This window comes from Megascapheus bottae, chromosome 19, assembly GCF_031878675.1.
Source record: "Megascapheus bottae isolate mThoBot1 chromosome 19, mThoBot2.hap1, whole genome shotgun sequence".
Taxonomy (NCBI): Eukaryota; Metazoa; Chordata; class Mammalia; order Rodentia; family Geomyidae; genus Megascapheus; species Megascapheus bottae.
This window is the reverse complement of record NC_143527.1, coordinates 46334886-46360798: the sequence shown is the minus strand read 5'-3', so window position 1 is coordinate 46360798 and position 25913 is coordinate 46334886. Positions and strand designations below refer to the sequence as shown.

Genomic DNA, 25913 nt, shown 5'->3' with positions numbered 1-25913 from the left:
GGAGAGATTTGTGATTCTAGGACACTCTAGCCACAAAAATTCCCTAAAATCAACAGAAAGGTCAGGTAGGCCACTGGCCTGAGATTCTTATCCCAGTTACAATGGAAAAACTAAAACAGGTAGTCATGGTCTGACCCAGATTTAAAAAAAAAATGACTAGTGAAACAAATGCCTGGGGAAGTGGCTCAGTAATAGAAAGCATGCCTGGTAGGCAATTAAAGTTGAAGTTCAAAGTCTAGTACAGCCAACTTATTTATATATACATGTATGTGTGTGTACATATGTGGTGTACATATGTGGTGTACATATGTATTGAAAGACAATCTACCACTCAGTTGCACCTTGCTTTAAAAACTGGGCCAGGAGCATGGCCTTGTGGTAGAGTGCATGCCTAGCATGCACGAATCTCTGGGTTTGATTCCTCACTACCACATGCATAGAAAAGACCAAAGTGGTACTATGATTCAAGTGGTAGAGTGCTGGCCTTGAGGAAAGCCCAAGGACAGCACCCAGGCCCTGAATTTAAGCCCCAACACTCACACAAAGATAAATCAATAAATGACTTCACAAAGCACTATAGCCTTAAGTCCTTTTTTACATTGTTTACTACGTATCTATGAACCACTTATGGCCAAGTTAATAATGAAAAGACTTCTTTTTCTCAGTGGAAATATTGCATTGGTTCTTCACATTCATTAAGCATCTTCCTGGTCATGTTCAGTGAACAAAAAATGAAAGAAGAATGTGGTATGCCTGATGATCACAGATTAAAAGACACAGTAAAGGGGCCAAGAGTTTGGCCTAGTGGTAGAGTGCTTGCCTAGCATGCACGAAGACCTCAGTACCACATACGTAGAAAAAAGCCAGAATTGGTGCTGAGGCTCATGTGGTAGAGCCCTAGCCTTGAGAAAGTCCAAGGACAATGATCAGGTCATGAGTTCAATCCCTGGACTGGCCAAAAAAAGAAAAAAAAAAGACACAGCCTGGTGCTGGTGTCTCATGCCTGTAACACCAGCTAGTCCAGTCTGAGGATTCGGTTTACAGCCATCCCAGGCAGGAAAGTTCAGGGGACTCTGACCTCCAATCAAATACTCAGAAAAGGCCAAAAATGGCACTGTGGCTCAAGTGGTAGACTAGGAGCCTTGAGCAAAGGAAGCCCAGGGACGGTACCCAGACCTTGAATTCAAGACCCATGACTGATGAGAAAATAAGCAATAAATAAATAAATGACACAGTAAAAAAAAACAAATACACGTGATTCTGTGTTTATTTTTCATTAAAACATCAAGCAGAAATGAAAGAGATTGCTAATCATTACCTAAAGCATTTTACAAGGTAGGATTTTTAATACATTCCTATAAGGTTAATGAAAGGAATTCTAAAATCTAATAAAAGTTGGTACTCTTGGAGTTTATTAACTAGATCATTCAACCTGGTATCATATAAAGTCTCTCTTTTACTTTAACATAGGAGGTTATTAGCATTATATCATTTCTCTTGTCCACATCCTGATTTTTGCTAGTTCTATTTCTATTCAGTTAAGATATAACAATTTACATTCTTGTATTTGTCCTAATTTTATTTCTTTTTTTTCAGGTAAAAGAAAGGACTTTTATTGGTGAGTTGGAACAGGAAAAGGTATGCAATACATCACAAATGCCACTACAAGAGTCACGTGACTAAGAATTCAAATTCCTTAAAAGACAGTAAATAACTTAATCTAGACTCATGTCTTCCTCTTCATCTTTCTTGTCTTTTGTGTCGCCCTCCTTCTGCTCAGATTTGGCATTGTTCTGCATAGCTTTGGCAAATGCTTCCACATAGCCCTTGTTGGCGGCCTTCACGGCCTCCGCGGGCAGGCCAAACTGGCCCATGAGGGGGCCCAGCTGCCCCGAGGCCAAGGCTGCACTGAACGTTCCCAGGGCCTGCTGGAACTGGGGCGGGGTCAGCGTGTTCTGGATGTCGTCCGTGGTCTGGGGCAGCGACTCACCCGAGGATAAGTAGGGCAGGAGGCGCTCCTGGACATCGGCGTTGGCCAGAATGGGGGCCATGATCTCTGGGGTCAGCACGCTGGCCAGGTCCACTTGCTGGCCGCCAGCTGGCCCGGCTGGCACGTTCGTGGGCTGGGTCGGACTGGCTGCCTTACCCGTTCCATTACTTGAACTGGGCGCGGGGCTCCGGCGGGTGGCCGAGGCGGCGGCTGGGGCAGAAGGGGCTGGGGGGCCACGGGCAGAGGAGGTGGTGGAGGATGGGGTGACAGCTGCCGACTGGCTCAGGAGCTGGAGGAAGAACTGCTCGCTGGAGGCCCGCCGCTACCTACAAGACTGGCCAGGCCCGGCCCTGGGAGGGCCCTGAGCCCACCCAGTCCTCCAAGGCTAGCCGGTCGGATGCGCTGCAGGAGTTGGCGGTGACTCATGTTTCCAGCAGGCTCTGCAGGCCACCCTCACCACCCAGGGCCGAGAGCTCGTGGCCACCGCTCCCGCTGGCCCCCAGTGCCCCAGGATCGGGGGTTATTCAGATACTCATTGACTTTCCAGCAGTGCTCCTCGTCCTGGTCAGTCTTGGGCTCCTGCATCCAGAAGAAGAGCCTTTTGGACCCAGCTTTGATCCTGAGCATGTAGACCCTCCCACTGGGGCACTGGGCCACCCGCTTGAACTCGCAGTCGTCAGGGAAGATGATCAGGTCGTCCTCCACGGTCCCCGGCGTCCTGTCCTTCCAGCAGAAGTGGAGGAGCGAGTCGTCTGTCTGCTGGATGGACAGGAGCCCTGTCCGCTTGTCCGGGGTCACCGTGGTCCCCTTCAGGGTCATCTTCCCTGCCCAGAACTCCACGAGGTACTTGCTGGAGGACCCGCGCGAGCCTGGCACCAGGCTCGGGAACAGGGCGCCCGACGTCGTCATCCTGGTTGCGCCTACGCTCGGCCGAGAGGCACCGTCCGGGCTCGCTCTTCCCCGTCCTAATTTTCAGAATTACATGATTAAATCCACATGCTCATTCCAGAATGGCATATTGATTGACATTCATACCAACATGCAACTCAGCCCAGAAGTTTACTCTCAAGTTATTGTATATGTTGAGGGAGGCTAAAAGTAAATCCAATAATACACAATGAAATATAAAATTACCAGACTGCCATTGCATAAAACTTTGAGCAAAAGGGAATGAAGTTGAAAACTGTTACAAGAAACCAAACCACTCTGACAAGTCCATTGTCTCATATGAGAGGGAAAAAAAATCCTTTGCTAGAGAATTATCTTCACCAATGATCTAAAGTTTTTCTCTTTTAATATGTACCTTGATGAGAGGGGAGTGGGAAACAGGGACAAAAACATAAGAAGGAGTATCAATGTGTGAGAAGAAATGCACCCACGACCTGACGAATGTAACTGTAACCCCTCTATACATTACCACAACAATAAATGTTTTTAAAATGTACCTTGATGATTAAAAATTAGATGCCCATTCTCAAGTTAAGAAAATAAACCAGGATAAGAGAATATGAAAAAAAAAAGTTACTAGGAAGGGGCCGGAGTGTGGCCTAGTGGTAGAGTGCTTGCCTAGCATGCAGGAAGACACAGGTTCAATTCCTTGCTACCACATACATAGAATAAAGCCAGAAGTGGTGCTGAGGCTCAAGTGGCTCGAGCCTTGAGAAAGTCCAAGGACAGTGCTTAGACCCAGAGCACTGGCCAAAAAAAACAAAAATAAAAAAGTTACTAGGAAGCATACTCGAGTGTCACAGTGGACACACTAATCAGATCAGGGTGATAGGAAGAAGGGTAAAAGAAAGCGTCCCCAATAAACTTAAAGCCAGACTCTGCAGTTCAAGTGTAACTTGAAAAAGGAGCCAGACTTCTTAGACAGAGAAAGAAAAACTCCAGTAGAACCTGTTAACCAGTGAATATTGTTTACCTACGAGACAGATCACAGGCAAAAACCCAGTAAGAATCTCACAAAACACTGGACCACAGCACTCCTCTCTTAACCACAATGACCCAACATTTGTTGCCCTGGCTACAGAACTCCACTGCCTAGTGAGGAGCAGACAAACAGGGTATTCACACAGAAACAAAGGGACCAAGGACAGAACACAGGAGTTTGCCAGGTCTACAGAGGCAGGGCAGAAGGTTTTTATACAGACTTTAAAAATGAAGCTATAACTGATAGAGGAGCTATGTATTAGAAGGCAGGAAAGACAATGTATCTGAAGGAAACCACAGGCACTCATATCAAGGTTAGTGAAAATAACACATGGAATGCTTTTTTGGTCACACTAGGCCAGCTGGCTACTTGCACCCACTACCTGACGAATGTAACTGTAACCCCTCTATACATTACCACAACAATAAATTTTTTCATGTACCTTGATGATTAAAAATTAGATGCCCATTCTCAAATTAAGAAAATAAACCAGGATAAAAGGACATGGAAAAAAAAAGTTACTAGGAAGGGGCCGGAGTGTGGCCTAGTGGTAGAGTGCTTGCCTAGCATGCAGGAAGACACAGGTTCAATTCCTTGGCTTCTCAGAAATTAGTCCTTTTTTTGTTGCCTGGCTGTGGAGGAAAAGGATCTCCTTGAATTGGTGTCTGGGTACAGAAGATTCTTCTGTACTAGAGATGTAGAATTGAGAGCAAGGAGGAAGAGGGAGGTGAGCTCTAGAGCCTATGTCTATTTCCCATAGTTTTATTTGCTCTCTTACCTTTCTAATAACCCTGGCTAAGTTGTCTTCTTGGACCAAAAAAGATACCTGACCACCATCTACCTTCAGCTACATGCCTTTTCTCCTCATCTTTATTAAATAGAGAAAAAAATTCACCCTCACTTTTCATATGCTCCACTGTATTTTCACAAGGTAGTTAAGTGTTGCTGTCTCCCCCCGCCACTCCCCAACTGCATAACCATGATTCAGGGTTTTCTTCCCTTCCAAACGACTGCTTGTTTCTCTCTAGGAAGTCTACTGACTGTCTACTTTTATGAAGGCAGTGCCCGCATCCCTGTTTTCAGAGCTGATTTCCATAGGTCAGGTTATTTAGGGGCTGCAGGAGCTGAGGTGAGATCAGCACTGCCACCTGGTGGTGAGAGATAAGATTCCAGCCCTTTTTTTTTTTTTTGGTGGGTCATGGGGCTTGATCTGGCCTGGGCACTGTCCCTGAGCTCTTCAGCTCAAAGCTACCACCCTACCCTTGAGCCAAGCCTCACTTCCATTTTTCTAGATGTTAATTGGAGATAAGTGTCTCAGGTTCTTTTGTGCCCAGGCTGGCTTTGAACCTTAATCCTCAGATCTCAGCCTCCTGAGTAGCTAGGATTACAGGCATGAGCCACCGCACCTACACCAGCCTTTTCTGAGGGTGAGGGAGAGGAGTGTGAGGAAAAAGTAGTCTTTTCTGTCAAACTGAAATGCTTTTGTATTGTATATTGATATTTTTTGGTATTATTTGCTTTTTTAAAATATATTTTTATTCTAATTAATAGAAGGGTTACATGATATTTGCCAGATAAATGGTGCATTAATGCCCACACATTGAAACCCTTTCACATGTCATGGTCCCCATTTCCCTTCCCCCCTCTATTATTTGCTTTTTAAAGACGTATTTCTGTGCTGTTTATGACCAGCAGCCATGTGAGGAATGCAAATCTTGTGCCGAAGGAGTTGAAAGAGTGACATTGCAATTATCAGCTGTGCTGCTGTGACCCACTCGCCAAATTAGGGAGATAAATATTTATCGAAGGAATTCAAAGAATAAAACTGCAACTGCCAAGTGTGTTGCTTGTTAGAGAAATCTTTATCAATGGCCAGTCCTGAGCTTGAGCTCAGGGCCTGAACCTGTTTTTGGACTTTCTCAAGGCTAGAGTTCTACCACTTGAGCCACAGCACCACGTCTAGCTTTTTTCTATGTATGTGGTACCGAGGAATTGAACCCTGGTCTTTGTGCATGCTAGGCAAGCACTCTATCACTAGGCCAAACACACGTGACCCTCCCCTTTTTTTTCTGTGGCTCACGTGGCTTGAACTGTGCCTGGGAACTGTCCCTGAGCTCTTTTCAGCTCAAGGCTACCACCCTCCCCCTGGGTCTGGGTGGGAGGTGTCCCTGAGCTCTTCAGCTCAAGGCTACCATCCTACCCTTGAACCAAGCACCACTTGTTTTCTAGAGGTTAGTTGGAAATAAGAGTCTCAGGTCCTTTTGTGCCTGGGGTGGCTTTGAACCTTGATTCTCAGATCTCAGCCTCCAGAGTAGCTAGGATTACAGGTGTCAGCCATGTGCCCCAGACCTCCCCCTTTTAAATGGGAGCTTTCTGCTGACTTCATCAACCTCTCTCACTGTGTCTGTCAGCCACTCTGTTCCCAGTTCTGCTTTCAGCCAGCTGTGATGGAAAAAAAATTGTAAACCTTTTAAAAAAACAATCTAACGTTGGTAATCAGTTATATTTAGAATGTGAGCCTAACTCCTTGACAAGGGACAGTTTGGACTGGGATAAAAACCTACTAAACTGCTCTGCCCAGTGTGCCTGTTTAGCTCTGGGTAGAGTGAGGCATTGCACCCTTTTGAGCAAAAGTAAATTGCTTGACAATATTTGTATCTCTTGTGTGTCTATTCATTCCTGACACTGGAGATTTGTGCTTTTTTTGTTGTTGTTTTTGCCAGTCCTGGGGCTTGAACTCCCGGGTTTGGGCACTGAACTTGGACTTTCTCAAGGCTAGCACTCTACCATTTGAGACACAGCACCACCTTCTTGGCTTTGTATGTGGTACTAAGGAATCAAACTTTGTGCGTGCTAGGCAAGCACTCTAGCACTAGACCATGCTCCCCTCCTGCCCAGAGTTTCTAACAGGAGGGAGGAAAGGCCAGGAGCTGAGGCAATCTTGCACATCTGTTCACTTTTGAGCACTAAGTGGCAAGCAAGAGGGACAGGGCCCAGGCTCAGAAACAGTCTTTCCTGTCCAGTCTTGTTTCTATATTCAGGAAAATCCTTCCTAATGTTGGACCAAAGTCAACTCTAGTAATCAAAGAAATACAGCTGCATTTAGATCTTTCAGGAAATACTAGCTTTCTAAAATAAAAATTAATATGTCAGTTAATTATCGAAAAAATTTACTAGGAAGCAACTCGGAGTGTCACAGTGGACACACTAATCAGATCAGGGTGATAGGAAGAAGGGTAAAAGAAAGCATCCCCAATAAACTTAAAACCAGACTCTGCAGTTCAAGTGTAACTTGAAAAAGGAGCCAGACTTCTTGGACAGAGAAACAAAAACTCCAGTAGAACCTGTTAACCACTGAATATTGTTTACCTACGAGATAGATCACAGGCAAAAACCCAGTAAGAATCTCACAAAACACTGGACCACAGCACTCCTCTCTTAACCACAATGACCCAACATTTGTTGCCCTGGCTACAGAACTCCACTGCCTAGTGAGGAGCAGACAAACAGGGTATTCACACAGAAACAAAGGGACCAAGGACAGAACACAGGAGTTTGCCAGGTCTACAGAGGCAGAGCAGAAGGTTTTTATACAGACTTTAAAAATGAAGCTATAACTGATAGAGGAGCTATGTATTAGAAGGCAGGAAGGACAATTTATCTGAAGGAAACCACAGGCACTCATATCAAGGTTAGTGAAAATAGCACATGGAATGGTTTTTGGTCACACTAGGCCAGCTGGCTACTTGTTGATATCTTCTCTTGGGAAGAAACTATCAAAATCAGGAATCCAGAGCTAAGAATCATGAATCTGACTCTCCTAGTGTAAGAATTGTAGGCAGCGGCGGGTCCTTCTTTCTCTCTGTCTTTGCCCTGCAATACTGAACCTCAGCTACTGCTGAGGAAAGACTTCACAGAGTTACTGGAGCATTTACCCAGCATCCACCGCAGGCCAGGCCGCATGTGAGGCCTGCCCCAGCCACAGGTTGTGGTCATGAAGATGCTGCTGGAAAGTACAGGATGCTTTTGTTTTATTATTATCATCATCATCATCATCATCATCATCATCATCATCATCATTATCTTTAAGTAGTTTTACAGAGTAGTTGCCATTGAACAAAAACATTTATGAAAAGACTATAGCTGAAAAAAATGTCACCCCTGGATAAAATCAAGCCAGTGATTCCAGAGTCACAAAGCTCAAGGTTGATTTTTTGTGTGTTCACACAGTCAACGAACTGTCAAATCTGGACTGAGGAATTGCTTATCAATAATTCATTTTTATAGAAGGTTGAAGCCATTATTTTCAAAATTATGAGTCTTATCTGTCGCTTTCATCAACAACTTCCACAGATCTCAAGCCAGGAAATTCAATATCATTTCCTGGGTTGTCCTATTTAATTGTAGTTCACAGACAATATAAGACACATTTGGGTTTTGGTTTTAAATGGAAATGGAACTCTACTAACTACAGTAACCTGTGGATCAACAGAAGTCAATCAAATGGGAACTATTCAAATTCTACTTTGTGGTAAAGCTAAAGGCATTGACGCCAGAAATACCTCCTATTAGAAATTCCCCTATATGAAGTGTTTCTCCTCTACATAGGATCTGAATTATTATTATTATTACTCTTTCACCAGTCCTGGGACTTGAACTCAGGGGAGCCTGGATGCTATCCCTGAGTTTTAGGCTCAAGGTTGGCATTCTATTATAGTGTTAAATTATGCATATATATACATATATATATATATTACAGCTGGGAGTTTGAGGTTTAGGCTCAAGGTTGGCATTCTATTATTCGAGCCATTTCCAGCTTTTTTGTGGGTTAGAGATAATAGTGTTATGGACTTTCATTCCCAGGCTGGATTTCAATGGTTATTCTCTGATCTCAGCCTTATGAGTAGCCAGGATTACAGGCATGAGCCACTGGCACCCAACTTGAATTCTTTCTTTGATTAAAATAAAAGAAAAAAAAATATATATATATATATTGCAGCTGGGAGTTTGACCTAGTGGTAGAGTGCTTGCCTAGCATGGACAAAGACTAATGTTTGATTCCTCAGTATCACATACATAGAAAAAAGCCAGAAGTGGTGCTATGGCTCAAGTGGTAGAGTGTTATCCTTGAGAAAACCCAAGGACAGTGCTCAGGCCCTGAGTTCAAGGCCCAGAACTGGCAAAAAATACATTACAGCCCTGAGTTCAAAGCCCAGAACTGGAAAAAATACTTTACAACTATGTTGAAAGCAAAATAAACACCTTATGGATGGGAATGGCAAGGAAAAACTGTAAGAGACAGGGTGACTCTGTCCAGGAAGAAATGTACTCTTTACCTGGCTTATATAGCTGGATACCACCTTTACAATAACAATTTACTTTTTAACAAAGGTAAATATACCTTTATTTAAAAGGTATATTGTAATTAAAAGGTCACCTTTTTGGTTGATCTGACTATTCAACTGGAGATGAGAGGCAAGAATTTGAACAGCTTTTAAGAAGCATGAAAATTAGTAAACACACTTTTAAATCTCATGAAGCATAACCAGGTAATTCAATGCAGAACATTTGCAAGGATACAAAAATGCTGGCAGATAATGTGATCAATATGCCTATTCAGAAGGCTAGGCAATATGACTCAATCTTTTGGATCCATCTGGTGGTATACTTACATGAATCACATAATGTACCGGGCAGTTTATTTTCAAAATCCGTTGGCACAATTATGCCTTTTTAGAAAGTAGAGGGGGGAGGGTCAGTTCTAACCAGCTGATGAACAGAAAAAGACAATTTCAGCTGGGCACTGGTGTCTCAAGCCTAATCTAGCTATCCAGGAGGCTGAGATCTGAGTATCACCATTCAAAGCTAGCCTGGACAAGAAAGCCCTTGAGTCTCTTATCTCCAATTGACCACCAAAAATCCAGAAATAGAGCTGTGGGAGAGGGCTAGCTTTGAGCAAAAAGCTTAGGGATAGCTCCCAAGATCCTAAATTTGAACTACACACACACACGACAATTACATACTCGAATCCATATACACACATATATTGTATACATAGTAGATAATAGGTAGATATTGCAACTGTATTTTGAACATATTCTCTAACCATGTACAGAAAATCTAGGGCAACATGAAGGAAAGTATGGTTTTTTAAAAAACTCACCTCTAATATAAAATGTAAACATAAATGATTATATAAAATCATGTTATTCCAAAGTTTTATCAAAGCAAGATGATAAAGGATGAAAAGTATACTTGTTCATGCCACTACTTATTTTATAAAGATCAAACAATTAAACAAAGTAGAGAAATGTTTCATTTTTTGTAATTCGAGTTATAGTTATCACAATTTGAAGTCAAATTCAGATTGTACACATTAATTCTTTATCTCAAGAGCAAAATTTTTCATTTAATGAGAAATAAAAGTATAAATATACCTATCAAGCCTAGGAAAAGCAAGTACAAAATGTGTCCCTTAAAGTCTGCTTCATTATCTTTAACCTAATTTGATTTCCTTTTTTTTTTGGTAGGGCTAAGAAGAACAAGGTGAAGCCTATAATCAGAATAAGCAAGAAGTGTGAGTCTCTTTTAGAAATACAAATAGTATCTGTCAGTGCCCTCACCCACCCAGCCACCCAGGGGTATCCCTCGATGCTCCCAAGAAACCCGACGGTGGAAGGGGAAGAGCACAGGACATTTTTCAACACAACACTTGCAAACCTGCAAGCCACCTGCCTTCCAAATCATAGAGAGTGCGTGCATCTATGTCATTCTCAATACTCAGGGCAGCCCTTTTACATCACCCACCTATCACCTAAAGATAAGTTACACAGAATGCATTCCCAATGATGAGGAGTTAGGAAATCATTCCTTCACTAGTCTGTATGAAATTGATATTAACTATCATCATTCAATTACAATGAACACTGAAGTGAGGTAAACTCTAGTCGTCGTTGTAGATACTTACCAATAGTTGCTTAATTTCATCCCCCACCATCCTCTCCAAATGGGTACAAGAGTAGAATTTCATTATGCTGTGAAAGAGAAATGTAAATCAAATAAACACACACATGAAGAAAATGGAACTGTCCTTAGAAATTTTGTTTCAAGGAAGTATTCATCTCTTTTTTTTGGAATTTTAAAAATATTTTATTTGAAAATTTTATGCAAATTGAATATTATCTTTTCACTTGGCAATCTTCTTATAATTATATAATATAAAGAAACATGATAATTACTTTCACCACAGCCCATATAAAGTGTATCCCTAAGCCCCTCAGAATTTACCCCAGTGTGCCACGTGAAGATGATCATCTTCTGTAGGTGACTCCCAGCACATCTGAGAACCCCTGTGCATAGCCAAGTGTCAAATAGGAATTATCAAGAATATTTGTAAAGCATTTAATGAGGTATGAAAATACTTTTATCCAAAAATAGAATCATAAAAACTTACACAACATGAATTGTTATGAAAAGTAAGTTTTACCAAGTCTTTTAAGTTAAAGGAACTGGAGCCATGGCTTAGTGGTAGAACATCTGCCTGGGAAGTATGAGGCCTCCAGTTCGAACCTCAGATCTCACACACACACACACACACACACACACACACACACACACACACTCACTCTCACATACACACCCACACAAGTTAAATATACAACTGAAGAACATCTAAACAAATTTGATTAAATTTCAATCTGGGGCCATAATTATACTTCTAAATCATTCATTTGAGTAACTATTAGAAATTCAAAGCCTAGTGATTACTTCATATACTATCTGAATTATTTCCTTCAAATCAATTGGAATTGGTCAATTTCTCCTCTTGGCTTAGCATTTTCCTCCTAAATATCTTCTGAGTAGGAGCAACGCTATCATTTTCCATTGTATCCTCTAAGAGTCTGCCACATGAGTTCTCCCCAGAGCCCCCAAGCCACGCATGCACTTGTCCTAGGAAACCCTAGAAGGTCCCGTCCCTGACCAGGCCACTCGAGTGACACAATACCTCGAAACTCATGTGCAAGAATCATGGAAAGACATGATGAAGCACCAGGACAACTGCCATGACTAATTCCTCATAATATCTCTGATTACATTAATACCTGGTAATGCATAATCTGCAGTATAAAGGTGACACAGATTCACAATGATAATGTCTAGCAGCAATAATAATGTCTTTGGGGGTAGGAAGGGCAGGAAGATAAAAGAAACATGTACTTCCTGCCAAAGTAATCAATGCCCAAAGTAAGAAACAAAACATATTAGATTTACATTCAAAAGCATGTGAAACTTTCTCAAGTAACTATAACTAAGATTGCTTGGAATAGAAGAGATTGTCTTTAAATAGTGGTAGCAATAATAATCGCTGCCATTGTTATGAATCCCTACCACTGAACTGTATTATAGTAAGAGATGTCACAGACATCATTTCTGATGTCTGAAAACCTGGGTAAATAATTTATAGAAAATATAACCCCATAAGAATGTCTTTATATTCAAAGGTTTAAAATTTTTCCATCCCAGCCTAGCTAGCAGCTTTTAAGACATCAAAACTACTGAATATCTATCTCCTCTACCATCTTTGGTTATTCTTCTTTCTTCCAATTCCAAACATACAAATGAATTTAGGACATTCATACGAGATACATTGTCTCTGATCTCTGTAAATATTTTTAAAAGTTCAGCAATATACAGGAACTCTTAACTGCTAATAATATTTCAAGTTTTACAAACCAAACATTTAGGAAAGGCATTAAAGGCATCAGGTTTACTTTATACTCAAACAGGAGATATTACAGGTGAGGCGGGCGCCTCACCTGGTAGCCGAGCGGGCTTGGGCGCTCGCGGATCTCGGGGTGCAGGTGTCGGCGGGTCTGGGTCACCATGATACATTTCATCTTGCTGTTCAGTCGACAAGGGAAATTACGGCTACAGAAGTGGTACACCACTCTCCCTGACAAAGAGAGGAAAAAAATAACCCGGGAAATAGTTCAGATTATTCTCTCTCGAGGTCATCGAACAAGCAGTTTCATTGACTGGAAGGAGCTCAAACTTGTTTATAAAAGGTCTGCGAGCTGGGTATCATCTTTAATTTTGAAAAGGCATATTTTATCCTTGATGAGTTTATAATAGGTGGAGAAATTCAGGAAACATCCAAGAAAATAGCTGTCAAAGCCATTGAAGAGTCTGACGTGTTACAGGAGGAGAGAGAGAGAGAAAGAGGAGAGAGAGGGAAGACAGTGTAGAGGATGCAATTCCTAGTGTCTCCACTAGGGACAGCAGCTGGTTGAGAAGAGAAGCTCAAATGACAATGGAAGAATCCATGAACAAACCTACAGTTTAACCGACTTGAAGACTCCGAGTGCTGCAAGTGCTGAATTTTAAATCCTCATTGTTTTGTATCCAGTGCAGAGCCATGCCACAAGTAACTTAAAGAAAGGGATTCTTAGTGAACTAGCAAATGTTCACGTTGGCTAATATAGTATATTTGAAATGTCTATGTCTATAGTATACTGTATATGATGACTTAATCTGCCTCTGTGTTGGAGATAACTGCTGTATAACTTGGCAGACTGAATAGTGTGTAAAATTTTAAAACTCCATGAGATTATTTGTAAGAAATAATTGCAATATATATTTTTGGAATTTGATTTTCTGAGGGATAAAAAACCATACATACTGTAATAGCTCCTGCTTATGAATACATTGTAAGCATTCATCTCTTAAAGAAAAATAAATACACGTGGTAAAAGAGCACAATGTCTTAGATGTGGGAGGCCAACATGATTCTGAGCTTTACATCCTATTCAACCATGGACATAGTTATCAAGGGTGTGGTGTCAGTTAATGTTCCACACATCCACGTGCAAAGTGGAGGTTCGGGGCCGGTCCTGGTCCACGAAGAGGTCGTGGACTGTTCAGAGGGGAAACCCAGTGGGAGGTTAGGTGACTAGGTCGGCGGAGGAGGATGGAGGGGACAGGCAGGAGGGTTGGGGAGGACGGGACAGGGCTCACCTCCCCTCCAGTCTATTCCCCATCCTAGCCCAGGAGGACCCGCGTGGACGGCTCCAGAGGGAGGAAGGGGAGTCCAGGGCGGTGAGGACCCGCGCTGTCAGCCATTGAGTCACTGGACCTGCGGAGCCGTTATTTCTGGGTCCTCAGCGGAAGGGGCGGGGAGATCCGGGAGGAGCAGAGTGGACTTCCGGGGTGGGTCCTCCAGGGTCCAGGCCAATCAATTCTCTACCTAAGGACTGGGATTCCCTTCCCCCTGCAGAACAAGGTCCAAACGTGTACAATGTCTGTGAGCAGTGGAGGAAGAATGAGGACCCTCTGGGTTCTTCTCTGTGTCCATTCAGCTTCATGTGGACTCAGACTTTTCCATGACAGCTAATCCTGAAAGAACCTTCCAGAGCTGAGGGTGGCTCAGGAAACAAGGCCCAACTGACCCTGGGGGAGAAGTCCCACAACAGTGAGGCCCTGCAAGCCTTTCTTCCAGCTACTTGCTGTAGTGCTGGAATGCTGCCAATGAACAACAATGACCACATGCCTCTTGTGTGTGCACTGGTGCTCTGTGCATCAGGGCTGGTTCTGTGTCCTGCTCCCTCCTTTAGCTCTCTCTTAGACTCCTTGTCTCCCTGTACTTAAGTCTCTATTTCCATAAAAAACTTCTTGGCCTACCCTCAACCTATGCACTCATCCATTGAACCCTTATCCTTCTGGGCTATGTGTTTAAAGAAGTCCTGAGTGATTGTGTTGGAGCAGGTCTTTCCACCCAGAGCCAGCAGCTGGTTGCCTGCCCTCACCCAGTGTTTCCATAGGGTCCCACATCTTATGACAGCACAAGCTGGTCTCAGTGTGTCACCAGTCCCAAGTGGGCTTCTCAGGGACCTCTCCCCAACAGGAACTTACCAAATGCTGACATTCCTACTATCTCCCTGAGTTCACCAGTCAGGAGATGTGTATCACTCTATGCTGTGTGTTGCTCTAGATGGACTTGGAGGGCTTTTTGGTAAAAAGCATTACAGATATGGCACTTTAGTTCCTGGAACACTGTGATCATTGGGGTCATAATTCCACCTCAAGTCTGTTTATTTCTGATGTTTTTTTCTGCCTGCTCCTCAGTTTCTCACTTCATCCTTACCTAATCTCCTGGACGATTCTCCCTCTTCTGGACTTCCCTGACCTCCCAGCACGGAGGCACCCTCCTCCTTTCTTGTCTCTGTTGGGTATGGAAGGCTCTCCTGTGCCCCTCATTGCCCATCCCACTTTGCCCCTTGACAAAGACAGGTGTCTTCAGAAAAAGAAATTTGTAAACATAATGAAATGACTCTTTTTTTCCTGAAATATTCGAATGTGGTATAAGACCCTCCCAAGATCTTCTATTGGCATAAGCCATATATGTATTCTCACAACTGCAGAGCATCCACAAATTTACCTACAGATTCAAGTTCCTCACAAATGTCAACCATCTTACTATTTGCTTTTTCTTTTCTTTTATTATATTTATTTATTTATTTGTATTTTTTATTGTAATTAATAGAAGGGTTACATGGTATTTGCCAGATAAATGGTGCCTTATTTCCCACACATTGATACCCTTTCACATGTCGTGGTCCCCATTTCCCTTCTCCCCTCCCCCTCTCCCACCCCTCATCTTGTTTTCCCCCGTTCCCTATTTTATATTTATTTTTTATTGTAATTAATAAAAGGGTTACATGATGTTTGCCAGATAGAAGTTGGATTAATTCACATATATTGATACCCTTTCACATGTCTTGGTCACCATGACCCTCCCCTCCACCGCCCACCCCCCGTCTTGGTTTTCCCCCCTTCCCTATCCAATTTCAAATAACCCAATACAAATAAATCCAATATATCAGATAACAAAGTGAGATACTGTAACAATATGAGATATCCAAGGGACAGCAAAGGAGATGAGAGATAACATAGTACATTAAGGACAACAGTCATTCATTTTATGGCTTTTGTTTCAATATCCTGGAGGTCTTTTCAATTAGCTTCCTACTATGTAGCCTTATTTCTTTTCTTAACAGGGCTTTTCCACTCAGGGCTGAATCCCAAGGTGACAGATACAATGAAGTACTACACAATCCACCAAATTTTGTTTGTATTTGCTACCATATATAAGAAGGAGACCAAGATGCTATTGTCATCTGTATTTTGTGGAATAAGGAAGTGGTTTTTATATAAATTGCTAAGATACAGGGAGGGGTGATGGCATTTTTTTCATTATAGATCCAACTAATTCTGTCCATCCAGTTGTATTGCCATTTCTTCTGGGTGAAGGGATTGCAAAGGTGTCGCTCTTTGAAGGGAACATTACCTTCTCATCATTTTCATTATTCTTCTATCCTTACCAAAGTTCTGTGTGCGTGCGTGCGTGTGTGTGTGTGTGTGTGTGTGTGTGTGTGTGTGTCTATGAGTGTACCAGTGAATGGATTCATGTGGATACCTTATATCTGTCTTAGAGTTCCATTTCTGTTTGTCACTTCTACCTAGAGTCACCTTCATCTGCCTTGCGCAAGAAGTGATGCAGACATCACAGATACATGCCCATGTAGTACTTCTTGCTGTGCTGGTTCTGCCACTTGAATAGGACAATGGGTCTTGAATCTTTATGCTCAAGCCTGCTAATCCAACACATTGGCCATGAATCAAATTTCCTACTTCTTGCTGATTAATTGAAGATGAGACTCTCATAGTCTTTCATGTCTAGGTTGACTCAGAAACATGTTCTTCAGAGGTCAGTTTCCTGAGCAGTTAGGATTGTGTGAGCCATTGGCCTCTGGCAAAGGACAATGTGTGTGATTCCTGTGGCATGTCCTGTCTCAGGACATGGATGTGAGTAGCTTCTCTATCTCCTTTTTGTCACAACACATACGAACGAAATTTATTCTCTGTCAAGACAGAATATGCAGAGACCACATCTCTACTTGAGGCAGTATAAAGGCTGACAGCAGCTCTCAGTGTTCACAAGCCTAGGAAGGACACAGGGTATTATTCAGTGGATGACATCCTCACCCTCACAAGCAGGTGCTAAGTGGAATCCCTGCAAAGTGGATTGACTGGGGGACTGAAGCAAAGCACTAACACTAGTAGTGTAAAACACATTTGAGATGATTGATTGTGCCAGGCCGGAAGCCACTAAGTATGTCCTCAACACCAGGACATTTGCTGGACAGAGGACCGTGGGAAGGTATGTGGAGGGGACTGTGTCTAGTTTTCCTCCTGACCTGCAAGAGGTCCCAGGGAGCAGCCAGTGGACATTTGGAGGGGTCAGGTGTGAGGCTCAGGCTCTGGGGGGCATGGTTGGTGACATCACCTAAAGAGATGACAGGACAAAAAAAAGGGCCAGGCAACAATGGGGGCACTGCTTAGCAGCTCATATATTGCGCTGCAGCTGAGCCAGCTCATTTGTGTGCAAACTTTGGAAGCACCAGGATGTTTTCTTGCTGCTGTCCCATATTCCACAGACAGAATCAAATTGGAGAGTTTGATCTCATTGAGAGACAATGGGTCATGCCTTGGCCTGGTGGCCTGCTCAGAAACCCACCCTGCATCCCACAGGTGTATGGAGGAATCATGTGAGCAGGAAGGACAGGAGTCCACACACCTACTACTGTGTGGCATGAGTGTCTGCATTCTGGGTGGGATGTGGGTACATGAGTGTGTGTGAGGGAGGGAAAGGGGTTGTGCCCCAAGCTGTTGTATGGCCAGGAGCCTTTTCCCATTGCTTCTCCTTCTTCACCCCAGTATGGGGAGATTTTAGCCCCAAGCCTTGCTGATCCCTGCAAGGCAGGATACCTGCGGGGAGGCAAAGTGGAGCAACTGGTAGAGCACCTGGTGCCTGCCCTGCTCTTCCGGGATGCCTCCTTCAGCCCAATAGTCCTGGGAACCTTCCACACCTTCACTACCACACAGCACATACGGACCCTGCTGGTCAGCAGGTAAGCAGCTGGACCCAATGGCTAGGATCTGGCCCAAGTTGGTGCCCCGACATGAATCTGCTTGAATCCTGGGAAGTAGCATGCTAGGGACAACACCCACACTGCCTGAGGCTGGAGCAGAGGCACGGGCTGTGAAAATGCCTGTCCTGGTCCATGCCTTCAACAGCTGGGTGTGCAGAATTGTGAGTGGGGCCTGGAGAAGCTCCCCTCTCATCAACACCCCCTTCTCTCCATTGTGGCCTCACTGTCTGAGACCTTAAGCAAAACCTTTTCCAAATTCTCAAGGTGATTGACGTTCTTTCTAGGGTCCTGAACTTATCTGAATCGCACTAGGAAGCACTAGAGGGACACAGAGAACCCATGCCCATTCAGATATGTAGGAGGCAGGTAAAGGCCTTTTCACCTTCTGTCCAGAGGTATATCAGGCTCCACTCGTGTAAAGAACAGGCTGATTCTTGTCATCCCAAGCTCCATCCTGTGCTCAGAAGCCACCAAGAACTGCACCCATCACACTCAGGGACAGTGCATGTGACTTCCTCATGTTATTCCCTAGGTACCGCTCATTTCAAGAACTTGAGGGGGAGAAGGCAGGAGCAAAAGGACAACTACAACAGCGAGTGTGGTGGGGGAAGAGGAGGGACTCTGTTTTCACAGCGGGGGCATTAGGAGCTGCTTTCCGGGAGGCCTCGGGAAAGTGAAATGGTACCCACCTGACTTGAGAGTTCTGAAGGAGAGCTTGAGACCTGCAGGAAACTGTCCACACAGGGAGCTGGGGGTGGGTCGCTCTATTCCTGAGGAGGATGAGAGAAGCTCTGGGACCAAGACAGCCCAGTCACCTTTGCCTACCCTGGGAAAATCAGGACTAGGGAGACTAGGGCAGGCCATACTTCCCAATCATGGACATTCAGTGGGCTTCCTGAGGACTCCGTGAGGGCTCAAGGATCAGGGTGTGCCCTGTGGGTTGAAATCAGGGAAAGACACTTCACAAAGGGCTTAAGGACATGGAGGTGAGTAGAGGCTATCTCAATGAGCACACGCAGGTCTCGAGAAGGACCAAGGGACAGGATGACCATCCCAGAGTGGATAGGTTGGGGAGGCTTCCAGGGACAAATGAAGGTAGGTGCGGGGCATGTGGAAAGAGGAGGGTGGTGTTCACAATTGTGATCTAAGTCTAGTCTCATCCTCCTGAACATATTGCCTGCAGCCCAGCCAGGTGACCTGGCTTGCCAGGAACTTGGACATGAGCGGTCTCATGACCACAGCTCCACACATGAGCTTGAGAGGATCTGAGTGGAGGAGAGGCCCAGCCTCTGACTCGGTTGCTTCTCCCTCTGCACCCAGAGCCTTCGCCTTCATCCTTGGTTGGTGGATGAGGGAGAACCCTGAGGATATCCTGGAAGCACGGGACTCGTCCTGCCTGCAACAACTTGTGGCATACCTCCACCTGAATAGGCCCGGCTCCATCGAGGAGAACCAGGCCTGCCTTCTGCTCACCCAGCTGGACTTCATGAATTCCAAACAGCCAGAACTTGAAGGTGAGTAGCAGGAGATGTGAAGGAGACAACAGCTGGGAGATTCTAAGCCATCTCCAATTGAAGGAAGCCATAGGCAAAGGGGCCAAGGAGACCAGAGGCCTTGGAAAGCAGTCTGGAACACTTCCTGTGGCGGAGTCAAAGTACTGGGGCTTCTCAGGCAGGCAGGGGTCTCCTGACATTAGGGAAGACTTAGGGGAAGACATCCTGTAGGGGATCTTGTCCTAAAATATTGGCTGCAGCTCCAATCCTTGGTGATTCTGCAGTATTGCATGCCATGCATGAAGCCCTGGAGACAACCACCACCCAGGAAGGAATCTGAGCATCTTGGCCAGAGCTGGATCTAAGAGCTGCCTCAGAGTCCCCTTCAGCTCCAAGCTCTGCTGGCGAGCTCCAGAGTAGGACTCTGAGAGATGCATATTCGTACTTGGCTGTACCAGCTGTCTTAGATGAGATGAAGCCTTGTGCAGGTAAGCTCATGACTTCCTGCCTTCCACCTGCCCCAAGTACTAGTGTGGAGGTAGTAGTCCCAGACTGAGCTGTTCCCTCTGATTTAGGAGCACTGGCAGCCATCTCTGAGCCTGGAGGACCTAATCCACTGAAACCAAATAATCTAGAACCAGGAAATGATGAGGAAGTTCCAGTGTCCACTGAAGAAACCCAGCTACTCAAGGCAAGGCTGAAGCAAATCCCCCATCAGCCCCAACACCAGCAGCTGATGCAGATCAAGCAGAGGCTCCCATGAGCAATGTGGCAGAGACCTGTGGGCCAGAGGTAAAGGCTGCAGAAGAAGGAAGATTTGCATCAGATGTGAGTCCTTTGCTGGAGGAAGAGGCAGCTTGCCTCCTTGCTGCAGAGGCGGCTTGTCTCCGCCCAGCAGAGGAAGAGCCTGAGCGATCTGTTCAGGAACTTGTGCCACCCATTGAGGATGAAGCCCCCAGGCCATCTGTACCCCTGGAAATGGACGGCAAAGGTCTCAGGAAGGCAAAAATCACGACCATGACCTGTCAATCTCTGAGGACTCCAGTTCTCCACTGGAGTGCTGTGGAGCTTGAGCCAGCTGAATCCCTGTGGGCTAGAGAGGCAGACATGGCACCTGAAAGAGACCCAGCTCCCTGGGAGTGCCTGGCAGTGGGGGATTTTCAGGTGTCCTCCAGGGTGTCATCCCGGATTTCCTTCTTGAAGTTAAATGAGGACATGAGCACAGCACATTTGCTGGAGTGGCTGCCTGACCAGAAGGCCAAACAGTTCTCACTCATGGCTGTGGTGAGTAGCTTGGCAGCCCTGGGCATGCAGTCTTTCCCTCTCCCCTCTACTGCCCACACCCACCCTTTCCCTGTGCAGAGAACATTTCTACTGCACATCCCAGCCTTGTGGGTGCAAAACCCAGGACCAGGTCTGGGTTCACCAAGTCAAACCATCTTGATTTCTTCAGGGACAATTGCAACCACAGAGTGTCCAGGGATCCTGATGGCTCAGGGAGTAACAAGGACAAGCACACAGAAGCCCAGTTCCCTTGGTCTCTCCACTCGCCTTTGAATTCTTAACCCTCACTGGGGGCCTGGTGGCTGTTGAGATCCCATGGCACTCAGCATCTGCCACAGGGTGGAAACAAATGCCTGTGGCCTGCAGACAGAAAGGAGGGCTGGTGGAGAAAGGCAAATGTGCCCTACCTGGGACATGCAGGCCAAGGCACCTCATGATTGGCAGAATGAAATTGGTCCAGCCCTGCCCTCCTCTCTAGGCCCTCATGCTATTCTTAGGGACACACATAGGCCAGGGGCTCTCAGAGGTGCAGGAAGGAGCATGGAGATACACCTAGACATGCAGCTCTGCTTCCTGAGACCCAGTGCCTAGTCCTGCCTCCCATCCCAGGCAGAGCCTCGGGAGGCCTCAGGCAGAGTCCCACTGACCATTTGTTTTCCCTTTCCAGAGGCTCTTGAAAGAGCTCAGACTTTATCATTGTTTGAGCTACGTGAATTCCAACCTGGATAAGGAGTGTCAGGAGCTCCTGGCACCTACAATGCTGGCCATTTTACAACATTGTCATCAAATCGCAAGCTGTGGCATTACAATGTCCTTGTTGGACCACAGTGCTGAGGCAGCAGACAGGGCAGAGGTCTTGGAGCACTGGATGGAGGTGGCTTTGGTATGCTGCAGGAGGGGCCTGGGACCCTTCTTCCCTTTCCCATCCCGACCAGCAGGCTGCCTGCTCACTCACAGCTGCTTCCTGAGTCCACAAACCCCTCCTCAGGCTCGGCCCAGGTTCCAGCCATGTGCCCTCCTGCTCTGCTTCCACTAGGATGGAGTCATCTCCTCAGGCTCCCTAGCATTCATTCCAGTAATCAAGGTGGAGATGTAAGATCAAAGCAGGACCCCGGGGGCTGCTCCACAGCTCAACTCACACATTCCTCATCTCTAGAAATGCCACCATCTCAAAAATATCAGCTCCGTATGTGCCATCTTATCTGCCCTACAGAGCAATGCCCTGCAAGGCCTGAAGCAAACATGGAGAGCTGCGCAGGAAATACAAGGCAACATGCCAATGAGCAGATAAGAGCGCAGAAAGAGCATCAAGTCCCATGCCAGTGCTACACATAGGTTTCTTAGGCTATTAAAAATTCTCTTTGCAGGGCTGGGAGTTTGGCTTAGTGGTAGAGTGCTTGTCTGGCATGTAGGAAGACACGGGTTCCATTCCTCACTACCACATACATTTCAAAAAGCTGGAAGTGGTGCTTTGGCTCAGGTGGCTGAGCAATAGCCTTGAGCAACATCCTGACTGCATCACCCCCCGGGTGATGGGCTTCCCTGATGTCTGAGAGTCAGGGGTAGGGACCTGGATGGTAGGTTACTGGACCTGTCAGTCTTGTGTCTTCAACTTGGGACTCTCTAGGTTCCTGTGACCTTGTCCTCTGACCTGAACCTGATTCATGATCAGACAGCCCAGAAGCCATTAAACCAGGCCTCATGTACAGTACCCCATCTCCTGGCTCTCCTCAAATCATCAAGGTGTCCCACTTCAGCTCTCTACTGGATTGATGGACGTTGTTGCTATTGGTTTTCTGCTCTTTCTTTCCTTTTTACTCTTTTTTTTAGTAGGTTGATATTATAACATTTATTCAAATAATGCTATGGGTTAATAGAAACAGCAAAGAACCAAAGAATTAAAATGCAAGCTATGTAAAATCCCAACTAAAACCCAAAAGTGTCTAATGTATTCATTCATTAGCTAACTAAAAGCCCAAGAAAGACAAGACACCCGATATAATAAAGTACTGCAAAACAATTGGCAATTTTCAGTTATCAAAATTGTGGATTTTGCATTTGTATCCTTTTCTCAATCAAGAAAAAAATTCTCTTTGAATGTTATATAACATACATATAAAACAAGATAGAAAAATACATTATAAACTTGTAACAATGGCTGTAAATACATTATCTTACATGTTTCTCATAGGCAATAGGTTGGTTATGGTACATACATAGCATGAAATTACTAAGATAATAAAAAATAGACAAAAAATACATGTCAGCTGTATGGTAACATACAAGCGACACTCCCATCTACCCACACTAAAAAAATTACATAATACTGTCAGAAACAGTCTTAAAAACGACATACTTTAATAAGAAATAAATTCAATAAAGAATGATAATACTGAGAACCAAGGCATTCAGAGATTTCAAAAGTCGTGCTTTTTTTCAGTTGATCCAAAATTTTGTCAACTAAGTTTTCAAAAGTTTGTTCAGAGCCAACATCACTCATAAATGTCACACATTTATTGTTTCATACATTTACTTTCTTCCCCATAAAAGACCTTTGATAAACATCTAAAATGTCCAGGTATAACACAGTTGAGGTGAAACTGAATCAAATACTGGTATTATTTTGTTACTATCACCTCAAGTGTTTGAGTGTCGCAAATTTATTTAACCAACCAAACAAAATAAAAACCAAAATGGCACAGCATATGTTGTAAATAAATCAAAACAACTATATGTGTAACAGAAAGACAAAGCCGTGGCACATTAAACCAAAGCTAGCTGAGTTCGAAGCAATGTCTATCACATAGTAAATAAACTGAAAACGGTTCCAAGTGAGACAAGATGATAGAGGTCACCTTGAAGGTGCCCACTAGGCTTCCTGCTGACCTTGACTGTGGAGCTGAGAAGGTACAGAAGAGGGTCGAGCTGATGAGCTAAGGGTCCACCGTCACTTGAGATTTGCCACATCTGGTACTGAGTGGTTCATGGTTATTTACTCAAGTGTTTAGATGAAGGCTTTGCACACAAATCACTTCAACTACAAAATGGTTTGAACTTCACAAGAAACTGGAAGCTCAAACTGAAATTCAGTTCCATATTTCTATGCACACTGATGCTAGTTTTTCACATTCTTTGAAAGTTTAAAAAACAGGGAAGGGCAAAAATGTGTGTGTAGGGGTGACTACTAAAGCCAGCAAAGTGATGGACAAGTTATCTGGTAGGAGATAAAGACTGATTAAATGTGGATCACTTAGAAACATTTTCAGAATGAAAATGGCAAAAAGGATCATTTCTGTGACGAAGTCTGCTAGGTATACTATTATCTCCAATTAATAAGAGGAAAAAAAAGAATCCCAGATATCCCCTCTTCTCTGAAGAAAATAAAGCTCTAATTTTGCCTGTAAAATGATGTGCAGATCTCACATAATTTTTCTCTTAGAATCCTCTGGGCTAATAGTACAGACTATAATAACCCAAAGTACTCAATTACGATTTTTAAAAGAATGACATTTTAAAACTTACTAGTCAAACCTAAGGAAAGGTATGAATTTTTTTCACAGTATCAGATTCGGCAAATTTGCATCCAGGTAACGTGGCACAAATCGTAGAATTCAAAGCATCAACTCTCACCTTCCCTCCTATCTTCGTTCACATACTGGGCGACTGAGTAGCATGCATTCACTTTTACTCTGAGGGAGGAGCTGATCTTACAAGACACTTGACTAAATGACCATGAAGGAAAATAAGGCACTTTCTTTTCTTTAGACTTATTCCAATACTTAAAAAATAAAAAAGAAAGACAAAAAGGCTCTTTTGGTCTTTTGTTTCTTGACAAAAAAATTAGTTAATGAAATAAAGGGTTTCTTTGTTCTTTTTTCTTTTTTTAATAACACTTGAAAGTATAAAATGCTACATTTCCAAAAATACATATATTTTTTTTCTCCACCAGCACCCTTGTATAGTAAAAGTATCTACTTTTGTTCATTTGTTTCAATGCACTACACTTTATCTACAATTTCATTACATGTATACAGCAAATAGGCAAGCATGGCTTTTACATCCTTAATGATTTTTTTTTCTATACAGGGAAGTTTAAAAAAAAATATTTGAACAGTTTGCCCAGTAATGTGACACATAATGCATGTACCTTGTTCTCAAATATTTTTTAAGGAGGTGTAAGATAATGGTTCAATAATTTTAACTCAGTCATCTTTTTAAAAATAGTGTTGCAGTTTTGTTGTTTGTATTACTTTTCAAAACTCGATAAATTTTTGTCCCATGGCACAATTTCTTCTAATACTTCAAATTTAGGCAGGCAATATAAAAAAAGGCTGCAACTCTGCCCCCTTGCAGGGCATGGTAGTGACTCAACAGCACCTCAAGTTTTGACTACTGTGTGAAACCACTTCACCAATGACAACCCTGAGCAAAGGTTCATGCATGATGCACCACCACACAGAACATTCAGAGAGCATTGACTTGGACACAAGAAGACAAAGAAGCTGTCAGGCCACAGGGCCACAGGGCGTGCTTGGAGGGCCTGAGGGGCCAGGCGGTTGGGATGGCCTGGGGGCCGGGGCAGGGAGGGCTCTGCAGGCTTGGAGCCAGGCTTCTTCCGTGGAGGGCTCGGGGTGGGGCAGGGCGGGGTGGTGCGTCCGCTGAGGCCCGGGCACCCGGGGTCGGGCACCCGGGGACCGGGGTCGGGCACCCAGGGACCGGGGTCGTCCCCCGTCCTCAGCAGTCCCCCACCCCCTCCCCGGCCCCGGGCCCCGGCCCTGCCTCCCCCCCCCACACCTCCCATGAAAACCCAGCTGCGCGTCCCCCGTGGAGGGCGGCGCCCATGTCGGCTCTGGGGAGCATGGGGGTCAGGGACAGCCAGGCAGGCACGGAGCCCAGCACGGGCGCGGGGCCTGCAGCTGGCATCCCTGGAGCCATGCCCTGCAAGAGCACCAAGTGGCTGCAGGAGGAGCTGGAGGTGCGCAGCGTGGCCTTGCTATTGCCCTTTGGTTAATCTCTTATTGTTACATTATCCCACTTTGGTACCTGGTGAATTATAAAGATGTTTACTCGATTCTTTGAAATAGGAGGGGAAAAATGAGGTGAGGAGGTGTGGGAGGGAAATGGGGACAAAAACATAAGAAAGGATATCAGTGTGTGAGAAGTAAAGCACCTTCCATCTGGCGAATATCACTGTAACCCCTCTATACAATGAAATAAAAATAAATATA

General features: G+C 44.5%; 2 protein-coding genes and 2 pseudogenes across 2 annotated transcripts in view; 3 read left to right on the top strand and 1 right to left on the bottom strand.

The window, feature by feature from the left end:
- Nucleotides 1–1126: 1126 nt before the first annotated feature.
- Nucleotides 1127–13073, bottom strand: LOC150049976 (proteasomal ubiquitin receptor ADRM1 pseudogene; annotated as a pseudogene).
- LOC150049973 (ral guanine nucleotide dissociation stimulator-like) overlaps nucleotides 10423–25913 on the top strand; it is a 28735-nt gene continuing 13244 nt past the window's right edge. Inside the window, exon 1 of the mRNA XM_090353544.1 lies at nucleotides 10423–10497. The gene's annotated coding sequence lies outside the window, so the exon portion shown is untranslated. The remainder of the gene's footprint in view (nucleotides 10498–25913) is intronic.
- On the top strand, nucleotides 12803–13416 carry LOC150049975 (AP-1 complex subunit sigma-3 pseudogene; annotated as a pseudogene).
- On the top strand, nucleotides 17382–21976 carry LOC150049974 (ral guanine nucleotide dissociation stimulator-like). The gene is made up of 7 exons (XM_090353545.1): nucleotides 17382–17507; nucleotides 17694–17887; nucleotides 18441–18500; nucleotides 19229–19422; nucleotides 20135–20685; nucleotides 21353–21568; nucleotides 21842–21976. Exons 1-7 carry the CDS (start codon nucleotides 17382–17384, stop codon nucleotides 21974–21976), a joined length of 1476 nt encoding a protein of 491 aa, XP_090209671.1.